The sequence below is a fragment of the Phyllostomus hastatus genome, unplaced genomic scaffold (assembly GCF_019186645.2).
Source record: "Phyllostomus hastatus isolate PE091 unplaced genomic scaffold, TTU_PhHast_1.1 phas_contig_38, whole genome shotgun sequence".
Classification (NCBI taxonomy): Eukaryota; Metazoa; Chordata; class Mammalia; order Chiroptera; family Phyllostomidae; genus Phyllostomus; species Phyllostomus hastatus.
Window position 1 is genome coordinate 18,118,721 of NW_025333869.1, and position 12,402 is coordinate 18,131,122.

Consider the following 12,402-nt stretch of genomic DNA (forward strand, 5'->3'; position numbering starts at 1 on the left):
GGTGGTTGTCACCCAAGTGGGTAACCCCAGGTGAAATGGAGAGGAAAAGGAGAAAGGGGGAGCATGGAGAAAATGAAGCACAGGTTGGGCAACAGAAGATAAGTGGAGAACAAAGGGGGACATTTATTGTTCCCAGAGTGCACAAATGATTAGAGGGCATAACCCAGCCCTGAAGCAGGCAGCATGGAAGAGGAAAACCTCAGCCAGAGTAGCTGGGCCTGCACCAGGTGGCTGGTGGAAAACCACCGGACCTCTAGACCATCCCACCTTGCAAAGGGGCCTGGATACCCAGAGGGTTGGCCGTTCGAGGCCCTGGGTAGCTACTCTGTGAGGCCAAAGAGAAGCCCAACTTGCCAGCAATGGAGGGCAGCAACCAGCCCTGAGCCTGTCTCATGGCCCTGGCAGAGAGAGGAGGTGGAGGAGGGGGAGGAGGGCAGACAGAGAGGAAGGAGTGGAACAAAGAAGAAGGCACGAGAAAGTGGGAGGCAGGGTTGACTAGGGATGTGTCACATGTTTAGCTCAACATTTTGCTGAAATGTAACCCAGGTCATCCAGGTTCAAAGACCGCAGACACTGGAGCCCTGAGTCATTAACACTCAGGAAGCTCTTCTGTTTATTCAAAGGAAGTAAACATGGGTTAGGAAAGAAGCCCTTGCTGTGTCTGTGAGATGAAAGCTATTCCCCCAGAAAGGCCCTAGGATGGGGTAGTGCCCAGGGACCAGCTGCTGCCCTCCAAGGCAGGTATGGGCTGCTCCTGGGTGAAGGTGTGTCCACAGCTTCACCCAGGAGCTGGGTTTGCCCTCAACGCTGGTCTTTCCAGCTGGGCAGAGCCTGGGACAGCAAGGAGGACTACTGGCATGGCAAGGTGACCCGAGGGCCCCCGAGCTTGAGGAACGGTCCCACCTGGAGGGTCTATGGCTGGGGGCAGGACAGGCTCTTACCTGGCTCTGGGATGTGTTGGTTACTCCCCAAACTGTGGTGACCACGGAGAGGGAGCCGGGAGGCTGGTTGGTATTCTGCTGCCACGGGACAGGGTCATAGGGGAATGACCCATCACTGCAAAGGAAGGCACAGGGGGTGGTCCTCAGGGGCTACAGACACTGACTTGGGCAGAAGAGTGCCCCATCACCCCACCATGCTCTGCGGCTCCCAGCCAAGCCCAGGCAGTTCTGTACACCCAGGGCCTGGTGTCTGCTGCAGCGTAGATGCACCTTGAATGATGACAGACTATGCAAGGGCGACCACCTCTCCTCCCTACCCCTGTCACTGAAGAGGTACCATCTCCATTGCTGTCTGTGTCACCTTAGCCTAAAGTCCACAGGCCACACTACAGAGGAGGAAGAAGAGAGACCCGCCAGCACAATCTAAGCTCCTCCTTCAGCCACACTCTGCTTCTCAGTGGCTCTCTAGAAAGAGCTCTTCCCCCACACCAGCTTCCCCTCGGAACTTCCCGGTCCCTTCTCAGAAAAGGCTGGAAGGCCCCCAGTCTGAGTGCTGGCTCTTCCCTCTTCCTCCGTCATGGTGTTGGCTGCCCAGCCCAGCTGATTTAGTCTTTGGAAGGAGCTTCCTTCTGTCACTCTTTCTTCCCATCTCCAATTCACAGGTACAGACTTACCTGCTCCCACCTCAGTTTCTTGTGCACACCCCTACCAACCTAAGCTCCCTCCAGCACCTAAGACACTGGGCACAATCAGAGATTTTCAGTTGCTCCGGTGTTACAAGGCAAAGTCCCAGCTGACACTGCAGAATGATTGACCCTGATCCCAGCCCACCCTGCTTCCCACCTTGGCTCTCACCTCTCCCAGAGCACCCCTAGCTGTGTTCCCCCATATTTCCAGGCACCTCACTAGGCCCAGCAGTACCCACCTGGTTTGGTGACATCTCCTGAGAACCCCCAAACATCAGAAGCAGGGACTTAACTTTAGGTCCTGCCCTACACACAGTAGGAGTAAATGCTCCATAATGGCTTCCTGGTGGTTGCCATGGTGCAGGTGGAGTGTCACCCAGGGGAGAGGACCAGGCTACAGCTCCAGAGAGAGGGGCTTGTGGGGTCTTAGTTCCTGGGAGTGCCAGGTGGGGGCTGCCTTGTCCCTCAGCCAGTTCTGCACTGAGCATCTGGCATCTTGTACTGACAGAAAATCCCAGACACGGCCCCAGAGAGGACAAAACAGCAGAGTACACACACATGTGGTCCCCCCTCGGCCCATGGCATCCTGATGGGGGTGAAGTCTGCCAGGCAGCACTGCTGGGCACTTGGGGGAGGGGTGTCTCTGGAAGAAGAGGTTGGTGTGGCAGGAGAGCATCTCATGCCTCTGTCTGGTTTGTGCCTTCATTACAATAAGTCAGCAGAAGGCAGAGACCTTCACTCACGCCAGTCTAGCAGCCAGGCCAGATCCTAGAGGCCAGGAGTACTGGGAGCGGAAGTGCTTGGAGCCAGCCCAGAAGTCAGCACTTCCAGGAGGGAGGCCTGACCTGACACCACAGGCACAGAGGATGCTGGGGGCCTGGGTCTTGCATCTGCTCCTTCCCAGGTGGAGCCCTCGGCAGTGTGGGTAGAGTCAGGTGGGTACCCTGCAGAGGTGGTCAGACTGGAGGGTAGGACTGTGTCACTGTGTGCCCGTGCTTGCTCTTGCCTTGTCTGGATTCCCTCGCTGCCTGGCCAGTCCCTGGCTTCCTTCTCCTGTCTGCTCCACAGTGACCTCACTGGAGGGGCCTGCCCTATCCTCCTAGTATAAAAGCAACCCCACTCCATTTACTTTTCCTCTTACCCTGGAGTTTTTTGGTGCCCTGGATACAAGTCCTGGTCCTAATTGCATTCAGTCTCCTCATCTGTAAAAATGTGTGTAAAAATGGCCCTTTCTCCTTCCCCATCACCACCCACTCAGTATTTCAAGATGCTGGTCATGAAACACGAGCAGGTCATGACATCAAACTGGCATAAGGGGGAAAAAGAGGGAATAAAACAGGGCAAGCAAGCGAGATCACTTAGTAAGGATGAATATTATCCTTGAACTTATGTCTTCATTTCATCTACAAGTATACGTGCGCCCTGGGTCACAGTGTAATATGTGTATTTACTCTGGGTCAAGTAGGTCTGAACAACATAGGCCTTGGCAGCCTACGCCTGGTGTGACTCAAGGAGGGGAATGCAGACCAAAAGGCTTTCTGAACTGGAAAGTGACCAAGACTTTGGCATTACTCATGACTTCTGGGGGAAAACAGCGAGGATTGGGGTAGGGGAGCTATTCTCAGGGAATCCAATTGCACAGAGCACAAGCCCTAGTCTGTCTTCTCTCCCCAGAATTCCTGTCTCCCAAGCTCCCACATCAGCCCTACAGGCTGATGTCTGCTTCTGACACCTAGCAGGTTCTAGAAGTAAAGCCCCTGGGAGTCCCCAGAGCTCAGTAGGGCCCCTTCTGAGTCCCTGAGGGCTAGCAGCTGCTGCCTCACCACCTCAGGCGGGGAGGCCCCAGCTCACCAGGATACTTCACAGGCCCACAAACAAGCTCCAACTGCCTGCAACTCCGTGGGTGGGTCCTGTGGGCGGAAACCTGCTCCTTCCTGTTTCATCCCCCTCTACCCCAGACTTGGTGAGAAGCAAACTTAACCCATGTTCCCAAACTGGGCATTCTGCTGTCTGGTTGGTAGGCTCACCCCACAGCCCAGGCACACACCAGTGTGTAAGCACGTGTATGGTGGATGTGTGTGTGCACACAGTGAGCCCTTCTGGCATGCTGCTGTGCACCCCCAGGGGATGAGACAGGCACACGTACATAGGGGTGGTCTCAGGGACTTGCTCGCCTCCACTCGCACCTGCTGTAGAAGCAGAAGTGGCAGCCACACCAACAGGGCTGTGACTCATCTCCTGGGGAGACAGCTCCTGCTGTCACAGTGAAGGCTCTCGCCCCCACAAGCACGGCAGTCAGCCCTGCCAACACTATTGCCCAGACGCAGACACCACCACCAGGGGCCTGCCGGCTCCCGGTGCCTAAGGATCAGGATAAGCCAGGTTTCTGGACCCTGCCAGGATGGGAGGGGGCCCACTGTGATAAAGAGAAAGCCTAGGGACGTCTTTGTGTATGTGTGTAGGGGGTGTCCTGAGGCCCCTTCCCCCCTCTGGCAAGTACTATTTAACCAGCAGACATGCTCAGCCCAGACCAGAGGTCCCTGGCATTACAGAGCTGCCCACTGGGAACTGCTTCCCTACTCTTGTCCACACCTGGCTGCAGTTCAGAATGAGGCCAAAGCCCCTGGGATCTGAGAATCCCACTCATTAATCCTGCCCAGCTCTCTCTGTACATCCTCTTCAGCATGACCTGGCCTCAGGCCACAGGCTGTCCCAAGGCCCAATCCTGTCCAGCCAGAACTGCCTCAAGAATCCTGTTTCACCTACAGAGGCACCTGTGCCAGAAGCTGCTTGGAATCTTAGTGATGGTCTCCTGCCAGGCACCTTCTGACACAGGGGGTGGCTAGCTGCTTTTCTACCTCTGTGCCTCTTCTCAGCCTGCGATGCTACATCCCCATCCCTGAAAAACACTACACATCCTTTCGAGGATCCTCCTCAGAAGGCCACTTTCTCCAGGAAGCCCTTGCCGTGTCCAATGGCCTGAAGTTCGCTTGCTCCTCATGTTTTTGGTGTCTGAACAAGCCCTCCTGCCTCCTTCCTCTTGCCCAGGAGCCCTGAGTTCTCAGGCTCCCTGTGCCTGGCAAGATGCCCTCACACACCTACAGGTTTCAAGAGCCTTTGTTAATCTAAGTGCCAGAGAGAAACAGCATCTACTTGTGCTCATCTCCAGAGGGCTGTCTGAGAGTGAGAGAACATGTCCACACAGTAAGTCTGATTGCTGGCCATCTCCAGTGTGCTTGTGACCACAGGGGAACCTGCACCCAAGGAGTGGGAGGTCCTGCCCTCCAAAAAGAGGGATGGAGGGAAGCAGACAAAGCCACTATCCACTCTCTCTGTGCCTCAGTGTCATCTGTTAAATGTAGATGACAGATGACAAGGGCCCCTCTCAGAGGTTCTCATGAGGATCCAGCGAGCTCATATGTGTAAGGCAAAATGACCATGTCCAGCACACCTTGGCCACCCTGGAACTGTTGGCTGCTGTTACTGTGGCTCTCATTATGATTTATTGAGTGGAATCTCAACGAAAAGAACAATGTCAAGTGACTTTCACTTAAGAACTCATTTAATCCCTTTAAGTGGGCTCAACAGAAGCATTTCTCCAGAGCTGAGGCTTCCCGGATCCCAAAGCTAATGAAGGGCCAGGTCACCAGTGGGCCTGCCCACGTCCCACCATCTCAGGGAGCTTAGGATGCAGCAGGGAGAGCTGCCCTATACAAATATGGCCACAATGCAAGGGAGCCACGCAGCATGAAGGGACAAAGGATATGCAAAGTTTGGCCTCAAAGTCTGGCTGCAGAGAAAACCTAAATAGTGTCCCAGGGAAAAAACACTTTACACATCAAATCACTAGATTTGGCCTGAACTCAGTGTATTGGAAAATATCCAGGGACTCTGACTTAACATTTTTTATAGTGATATTCAAATGGCAAGACAGTGCTTATCTATCAGGGGTCTGAACTTAGACTCTTTGGGGAGTCTTGGCTCTGCTATTGGTGATTTCTGTGATCTGGGACGTATTACTTTAAGTCAGTCTCAACTTTCTCATCTGTAAAGTAGGACTAACCCTCTCCTAGAATGAAACATATAAACACAGGTAAAGTTAAGCACAGTGCCTGGCAGACGGCCCCTGTTTAACTGTACTTACACTTTTCTCTTGATTTCTCCAGCCTCAATGCCATGCAAATACTGATATTTACTTGATGTTACAATGAAGTTGCTTAGAAGTTTTGCAAATGTGCTATAAATGGGAGGTGGGGTTATTATCATTCCTAATTGTTGAACATATCTTTCAAGCCTCTGAGGTTTTCCTCAGTGTTCCTTTGTCTTACTTTTGTATCTAGTGAACTCCTATCTATATGTCAAAGCCCAGCCTGGATACTCCCTTTTGTGACTCTCCTAAACAGAACCAGGAAATTTTCCTCAGTTCCCTCAGCACTTTAAGAGCTCTTCACACTGCAGTCAGAGTAGATGGTTTACATGTCTGTTTTCCAGCTCCATGGGCAGTGACCAGTGTTTGCTAAATGTGGGAAAATGAGTCAAGCCCAGGGAGAGGGAAGGATGACTCCTCGTTCCTGGGTACCTCCCATGGTAGTGTCTCCAGACATTTAAGGAAGACAGAGGAGGAGGGCTGAGTTATTTCTCCCCTTGCACTTCTAACGGCCATTTTATTTGGAAGAAATAACGAATTCCGACTGAGGGCATTGTCAGACCCTAATGAATTTCCCTGATCCAGCTATACTGGTCCCGTCTCTGTGCGAGGCTGTAATGTTACCACTAATGAAACACAAGGCAGTGAGGAGCCGAAGCTCCCACCATCTTTAATTTAGGTGGACCATTAACAGCGCTCTCCATCATTATGATTACTGGGGCCTGTTTCCTCTCCTCTCTGTGGTGAAACTTAAGGGAGGAACTTGTGCAGCTAACTGCATATTAGAGGGCTCTAAATTTTTTCAATAGGAAGGAGGAAAGGAAAAGATCCTTGCATCCTGGCAATCTGGAACTGATGGACAGGATTTATGGGTCCTTCAACCACCCCCCCCCATTGTTTTTTTGTTTTAAATTTTCTGGGGGCAAGAAGTGTTGATTACAAACTGAGCTTTCAGTATAGCTGTGCAAAGAGCTAAACATGAAAGTAGTGTGATGTACCAAGGAGAAAAGATGGGGGTTCAGTTATGACCAACCCCTTCTTTGTTAGCTTACCACGGATGACCACATGAGAGTCAGATGTCACCAGGCTGAGGTTAAGAGATCAATGACTAGTCCATGGGGCTTCCTGTGTGCTAGGCCTGGGGACAAGCATGTATGTCCCTCACTGCTCTTTTCCCACTTCCACAGATGAGGAAACTGAGGCACAGAGAGGTTATGGAACTGCTCCAAAGTTACCAAGCTAGAAGATGGCAGAGCTGAAACTTGATACCTGCAACCTGGCTCTAGGGCCTGTGCCCCAACCTGCTGCAGCAAGGAGCACCTGTGCCCTGCCCAGGAGCCTGTCCTCTGGGGGTCGCACACCCCTCACCTGGAAGAGGAAGGGTGGCACTGTCAGCCTCAGAGCCTTCCCCAGAAATTTCAAGCTTTGATTGTAATCAAATTAAGAGTGTAAACAAGATTTATTAGGCTTTTAATTACCTTTGCAGCACTGATTTGCATACGGACAATGTGCTAATAGTAAGTGGCTTTTTAAACCACTCATTAAAAGTCTGGGAGTGAAAGTCAGAAATATTTGTTGGTGTCAAGTCTGAGTCAGGGCAGGGACTGCGAAGGGGTCTGGAAGGCCTGAGCTGCTCCCTGCCCTGGGCTGGCCTCTCCAGGCTCCCTTTCTCCTGTGCAAGGCTGTGCATCTCTGTGGTGGATGTCGGTGTCCACCTACAGCTTCGTGGCCAGGGCCAAACAGGGAGCGAGTCCAAACTGTTCCATAAACCCTAAAGCTCTACCCAAGCACGTGGGTACTCAGGATTCACACTGACTACCATCACCCTCAGGGACACCTTGGGGCTGCAGTGGCCTGGCCCTTTTCTGACACCTCCTCATGGTGCTGAGTACCACCTTGTGCTCAGTGGCTCGAGGGGTCCTAGGCCTCGCCTGGAGACATAGGGCCCAACTCACAGCCTGGGGCTGTGGTGCCGACCTCCATGACCTCCAAGGCCTGTAATACATGTGACTGCAATACCTGAGCTACAAAAATCCAACAGTCACAGGGTCCCCACAAAACAGCCTGGAGCTTCAAGCTTCCAGGGATTCCTCCCCCTCCCCCATTTGCTTGTCCTAGAGTCCCCACACTGGAGCTGAATCTTTAAACAGCCAGGCGCCTCCCACCACCAAATCCTGAACATCCCAGGGTCCCCAACCTCACCCCGGCCTGCCATTTCCTTAATGAAAAGGCAAAAGGAGCTAACTTCCTCCAAGTCCCTCAATACAGCTGTGGAGGACGATGGTCAGAATAGCTTCTTATCTGTGGAAGTACAGTTGACCCTTGAACAACATGAGATTGAACTGCGCAGGCCCATCTATATATGGATTTTTCAGCTGACGCATGCAGTTCAAACCTGCACTATTGAAGCTGTCCTCCGAGAGCCTCCTGACAGTCAGCCTGGCCATCTTCCTCCTTTTGAACCTCGAGGCCTGCCTGTCACCCAACCCTAACCCTGCCGCAATCTGCCAGCTCCCTATTTTGCCTCACTGAGTCCGATTTCTCCACTGAGCAGGATTCAGCCCTTGAAGCACAGACCCCCTTTGTCTGTTCAACCCCAAGACTATCAGTCTCGTGCCTTTAGCTCAATCCGGCAAGACCTGGCAGAGGGCTGGCCATGGTCCAGATCCATGGTACTCTGCAACCCAGGTGGTCATGGCCAAGCAGGTCTGACGCAAGTCTCTCATGGGGCTGTAGGGCCCTGGCCTGCCATCAGCAACATCTTTACTGAAATGACTTGGAAGAGAGAAGGTTGGGGAGGACATGAGAGCTAGGATGACGAGAAGCAAGATGATTCTGGCAGGACAAAGAGTTATGGGGCTAAAACATCACAAGATGAAATGTGAAGCATGTAACTTGGGTTGCATTTAGACACAGCCTGCACCATTTCAGACGAAGGAGACCTGAGGACAGGAGCAAAGGGTGGAAGGGGGTGGAGGCGTGTTTCACTTCTCTAAAGCAGAGGTTCCTAACTGTGGGTGATACCCCCACCCCCAAATGTGTGAGAGCACTTCAGCAATGCCTGGGGGCCACTAGAAGACATCAAAGGCCCTGAGAAGTCCTGCACCTTGAAAAATTACCCTGTCCAAAATGCCAATGGGGCCCCCCTCCCCCAAGAAACTTCCACAGTTGGGGGGGTGCTGTTCTAGGAGCTAGAATTGTCCTAGGCCTGGTCAAGGGTGTGGTGAGGCAGTGAGTGACCCTGGGTGGAGGTGGTGGGCTGGCTGCTAGGCAGAGTGCTCTGACTGAGGCAGGAAGCCATGAGCTGGGGCCATCCTGCCTGGGCAGGACTCTGACTCCAAGAGCTCTGAGACCCAACATCCTCTAATTGGATTTATACAGCATGATCAATACCCCACTTGCAGGTGGTATGACCCAGGTCTCCTTCCGTGAGCTCTGGGCATCAGGTGCCTTGGCCAGGCTGTGTATTGAGCTGAGCTTGATTGCAAATGCTCCTCCTGGTCATCTGTGGGGAGAGCATCCCTAGCTCAGAAAGGGGCTGGCAAGATAATTAACTGGGGAACTTACAGGTCCTGGCCATGGATCCTTCTGAGGCTGGTACAGGGCAGACTGACCAGCTCCTCGATACCTGGTGATCTCTGACAAGCTCATTCCTGCCTGGGGATCCTGAGCTTCTGGTGGCCCAGGCTAACTCAGCTCCTGCCTGGTACAGCCTGGACTGGCTGTGTCCCCATGTAGGGGTGGGACCAGCAGCCCTGTGACCTTCCTGAGCCTCTTCTGGTCCCAAGGTACTGCTCAGGAAAGAGGAAAGGTGCTGGGTTCAGGACTGCTAACTTTCCACCTGGAGTCTGGACTCAAAGAAGAGACAGCCCTCCCCCAAAGGGAAAAAGCAGCCAGGCTGGGGAAGACGAGTGCTCCAACCTCTGTTTTTATGGGGGCGGGGCAGAAACAGTGCTCACCCATGAGAATTTAAACTGAATTTCAGGAAACGCACTTTCCCTACCCCATTCTTTCCCATGGGGCATTTCTTAGAAGATCTGTGGCCTGAGGGGTGGCTGCCCAGCATCCATCCAAGCAGCCCCTGGCCCGGCCCTGGGGACACGGCCCACTTACCTGTGCGACAGAGTGGGTTTCATGGAGCTCATGGAATTGAGGGGGGGCTGCATGGGGAGTTTCCCGGGAGGGGCGTCGCTCTGGCGGCTCTTCTGATGGCGGAGCAGCAGCAGGCGGCCAAGCTCCTCGCACCAGGAGGACAGCAGGGCTGCAAGGAAGGAGAGGATCATCAGCCGGCACCTCGGCCCCCACATCCGGGTATGCCTACCCCCATCTCCCTCTCCCAGTGTTACTGATGCCGGCTTTGCTGCCCACCTTTACGTGACACCAGGAGAGTCACTAAGCCTGCTCAGGAGGCCTCTGTGTTCTCACCTGTAAAGGGGACTAACACCCTCTGAAGAGCTTCTGTTGCTGTCGGAGTAGGTCAGAGGAGGGCCGATGTAATGGCAAAGAGGACAATCAAGATGGTGGAGGGGACAGCAGAGGAGATGCCAGGGGGAGGCCAGGGAGCCAAACACAGACCTCGTGCAGAGCAAGTTTAGGAACTGTTGACTGCCCAGAGACTTCTCAGTGAAGTCCAGACCCCAGATTCTGGACAAGTAGCTTGACAGAGCTTTTCCCCATGGGTGGAGCCAAAATCACAAGTTTGAAACAAAATCCAGAGCCTTCCCGGAGCCTGTGGACAATCTCAGGAGTACCTGCAGGAATTCTCCCTGAAATTCCTCCCCACAAAGGACTGCACTGATCACACGGCTCCTGGTCAGGCTGAGACTGGCCCACGATGCTGGGCACAACACTGGGGAAGAGAGAGGACGTGAGGGTAGAGGGCTGTCTGGGGGTGGGTGGGAGCCAGGCCAGAATCTCCCAGGGGTGCGCCAAAGGCAACAACACACAAGAACCCTCCATATCCAGGATTAGAGATGCCTTAAAAGCCTAGAATTAACAAGGTGCTGGTAGGAAAGTACAGCTTTTCTTTCATCCTTCACTGTCTCTGTGTGGCCACCAGGGGCAAAAACAACCTCAAGTTCAGGATGTCTGGCCAGTCTTTCCAAAGTACAAAAGGGAGCTGAGGTTTGGGGAGGGAGTGAGAAGTCCAGAAGGCTAGGCTGTCATCAGTTTGCTGTGTGACCCTCTGGAGCTCACAGACCCTCTCTGGGCCTCAGTTTGCTTGTAGGAGAAGAACAGTAATGACCCTTGTTCCGATTTCCTCCCAGGACTGTGGTGGGGGACAGATGGGGGAACTGCCGAGACTGTGCAGAAGCTAAACGGGGTGACTACACCCCAGCCAGTGTCCCACTCCTGCCACGAGTGCTTTAGTCAGACTGATCTGAGAGTTCTGGACGTAGCCAACCAGATTAGGCAGACAGGGGACTTTGAACCCAGAACTGCTTCAGCCACTTGGCTGGACAGAGGGCCCACTGTCTCATTTCTAGGGTCTCCCATCTGAATGCTGTGCAACATGCTTCTGCATCCCTTCCTTGAATCTGCCCCCAGACAATCCAGGATGCCAGCTGTTATCCCCATTCTACAGATAAGAAGACTGAGACTCAGGCAGGCAAAGTCACTCACTCACAGTAACCAGAGAAGGTCAGAGGGCCAGAGACACAGATGGTGCCCCTGCCCCACACCCTGGTGATAGAGCCTAATGCTGGACCTGAATGTGCGGGAGATGAAACCCTGCAGAAGGCAAAAACCGAGTAGCATGGCCCCCAGTCTGACTGAATCACAGGCCTTGTCTGAATCACACCGTTTACCACATTCAGCCGGCACTGGGGAAAGATGCCCAGATGCACACACCAGGAGTGACTGGGCAGAGCTGCCACTTCACACACCACCTGGATCCTGAATAAGGGCCCCCATCAGCAGTGCTGGAGACCCTCTGAAACCCCGTCAGACTATGCCCCTGCCTATGCCCGAAAAGCTCTCAGTAGTGAAGAGCAAGTGGAGCCCAGCATCTTGAGGAGCCGGGTTTTTCCTGCCTCTCACTGAGTGGGCAGGGGTCAGGAGGTGGGTTTTAGGACCAGCAGAAGAGCCCCGTCCACCCAATCCTGCTGTGAGTTGCCTGGGGGAGGTGCCCACATTTTATGCGCTGGCTAGGGGCCCAAGGGCAAGGGAAGGGCACTGGTTCTTACAGGGAACAGGGCAGGATGGCGAGGGGTCCCACCAGGGCTGCTGGGTGAATCTGCTCAGCTTGTGTGGTACACAAAGATGCCTGACCAAAGTGGCATGTGGGGGCCAAAATCTAGCCTCTGCCCTCTCTCAAGAGGGTACCTGTTTCTCTCTCTTGGCTGGGGTGCCAATGGGCAGCTATGTCTTTAAAGGTGCACCCTGCCCCTGACTGGGGGCTCATCTTGCCATCCCTGCACAGGGGGTATCGGAGAGAAGCCTCCACCCTGGTGTGTGTCTGCCCAGAAAACGTGGCCAAAGGTCCCTAGAGTGGGCCCCCCACACACATCTGCTGCAGCTGGAGGGGGAAGCAGCCTATTCAAAGAGGTTGGAACAAACAGAAATGAATTTCTAGATTGCTCCATTCTTCTCCCAAGCCCCTAGTTACTGTTTCTTGTGCGGGGGGCAC

The 12,402-nt window shown here is 53.6% G+C and overlaps 1 protein-coding gene across 7 annotated transcripts in view; it reads right to left on the reverse strand.

The window, feature by feature from the left end:
* Nucleotides 1-12,402, reverse strand: part of ZMIZ1 (zinc finger MIZ-type containing 1) — a 227,258-nt gene that overhangs the window by 25,037 nt on the left and 189,819 nt on the right. For all 7 annotated transcript variants that reach the window (XM_045841873.1, XM_045841874.1, XM_045841875.1 and 4 more), the window contains 2 exons: nt 9,888-10,035; nt 942-1,056 (listed from right to left, as the gene is read on the reverse strand). In XM_045841873.1, coding sequence (XP_045697829.1) covers nt 942-1,056; nt 9,888-10,035 — 263 coding nt within the window. The remainder of the gene's footprint in view (nt 1-941; nt 1,057-9,887; nt 10,036-12,402) is intronic.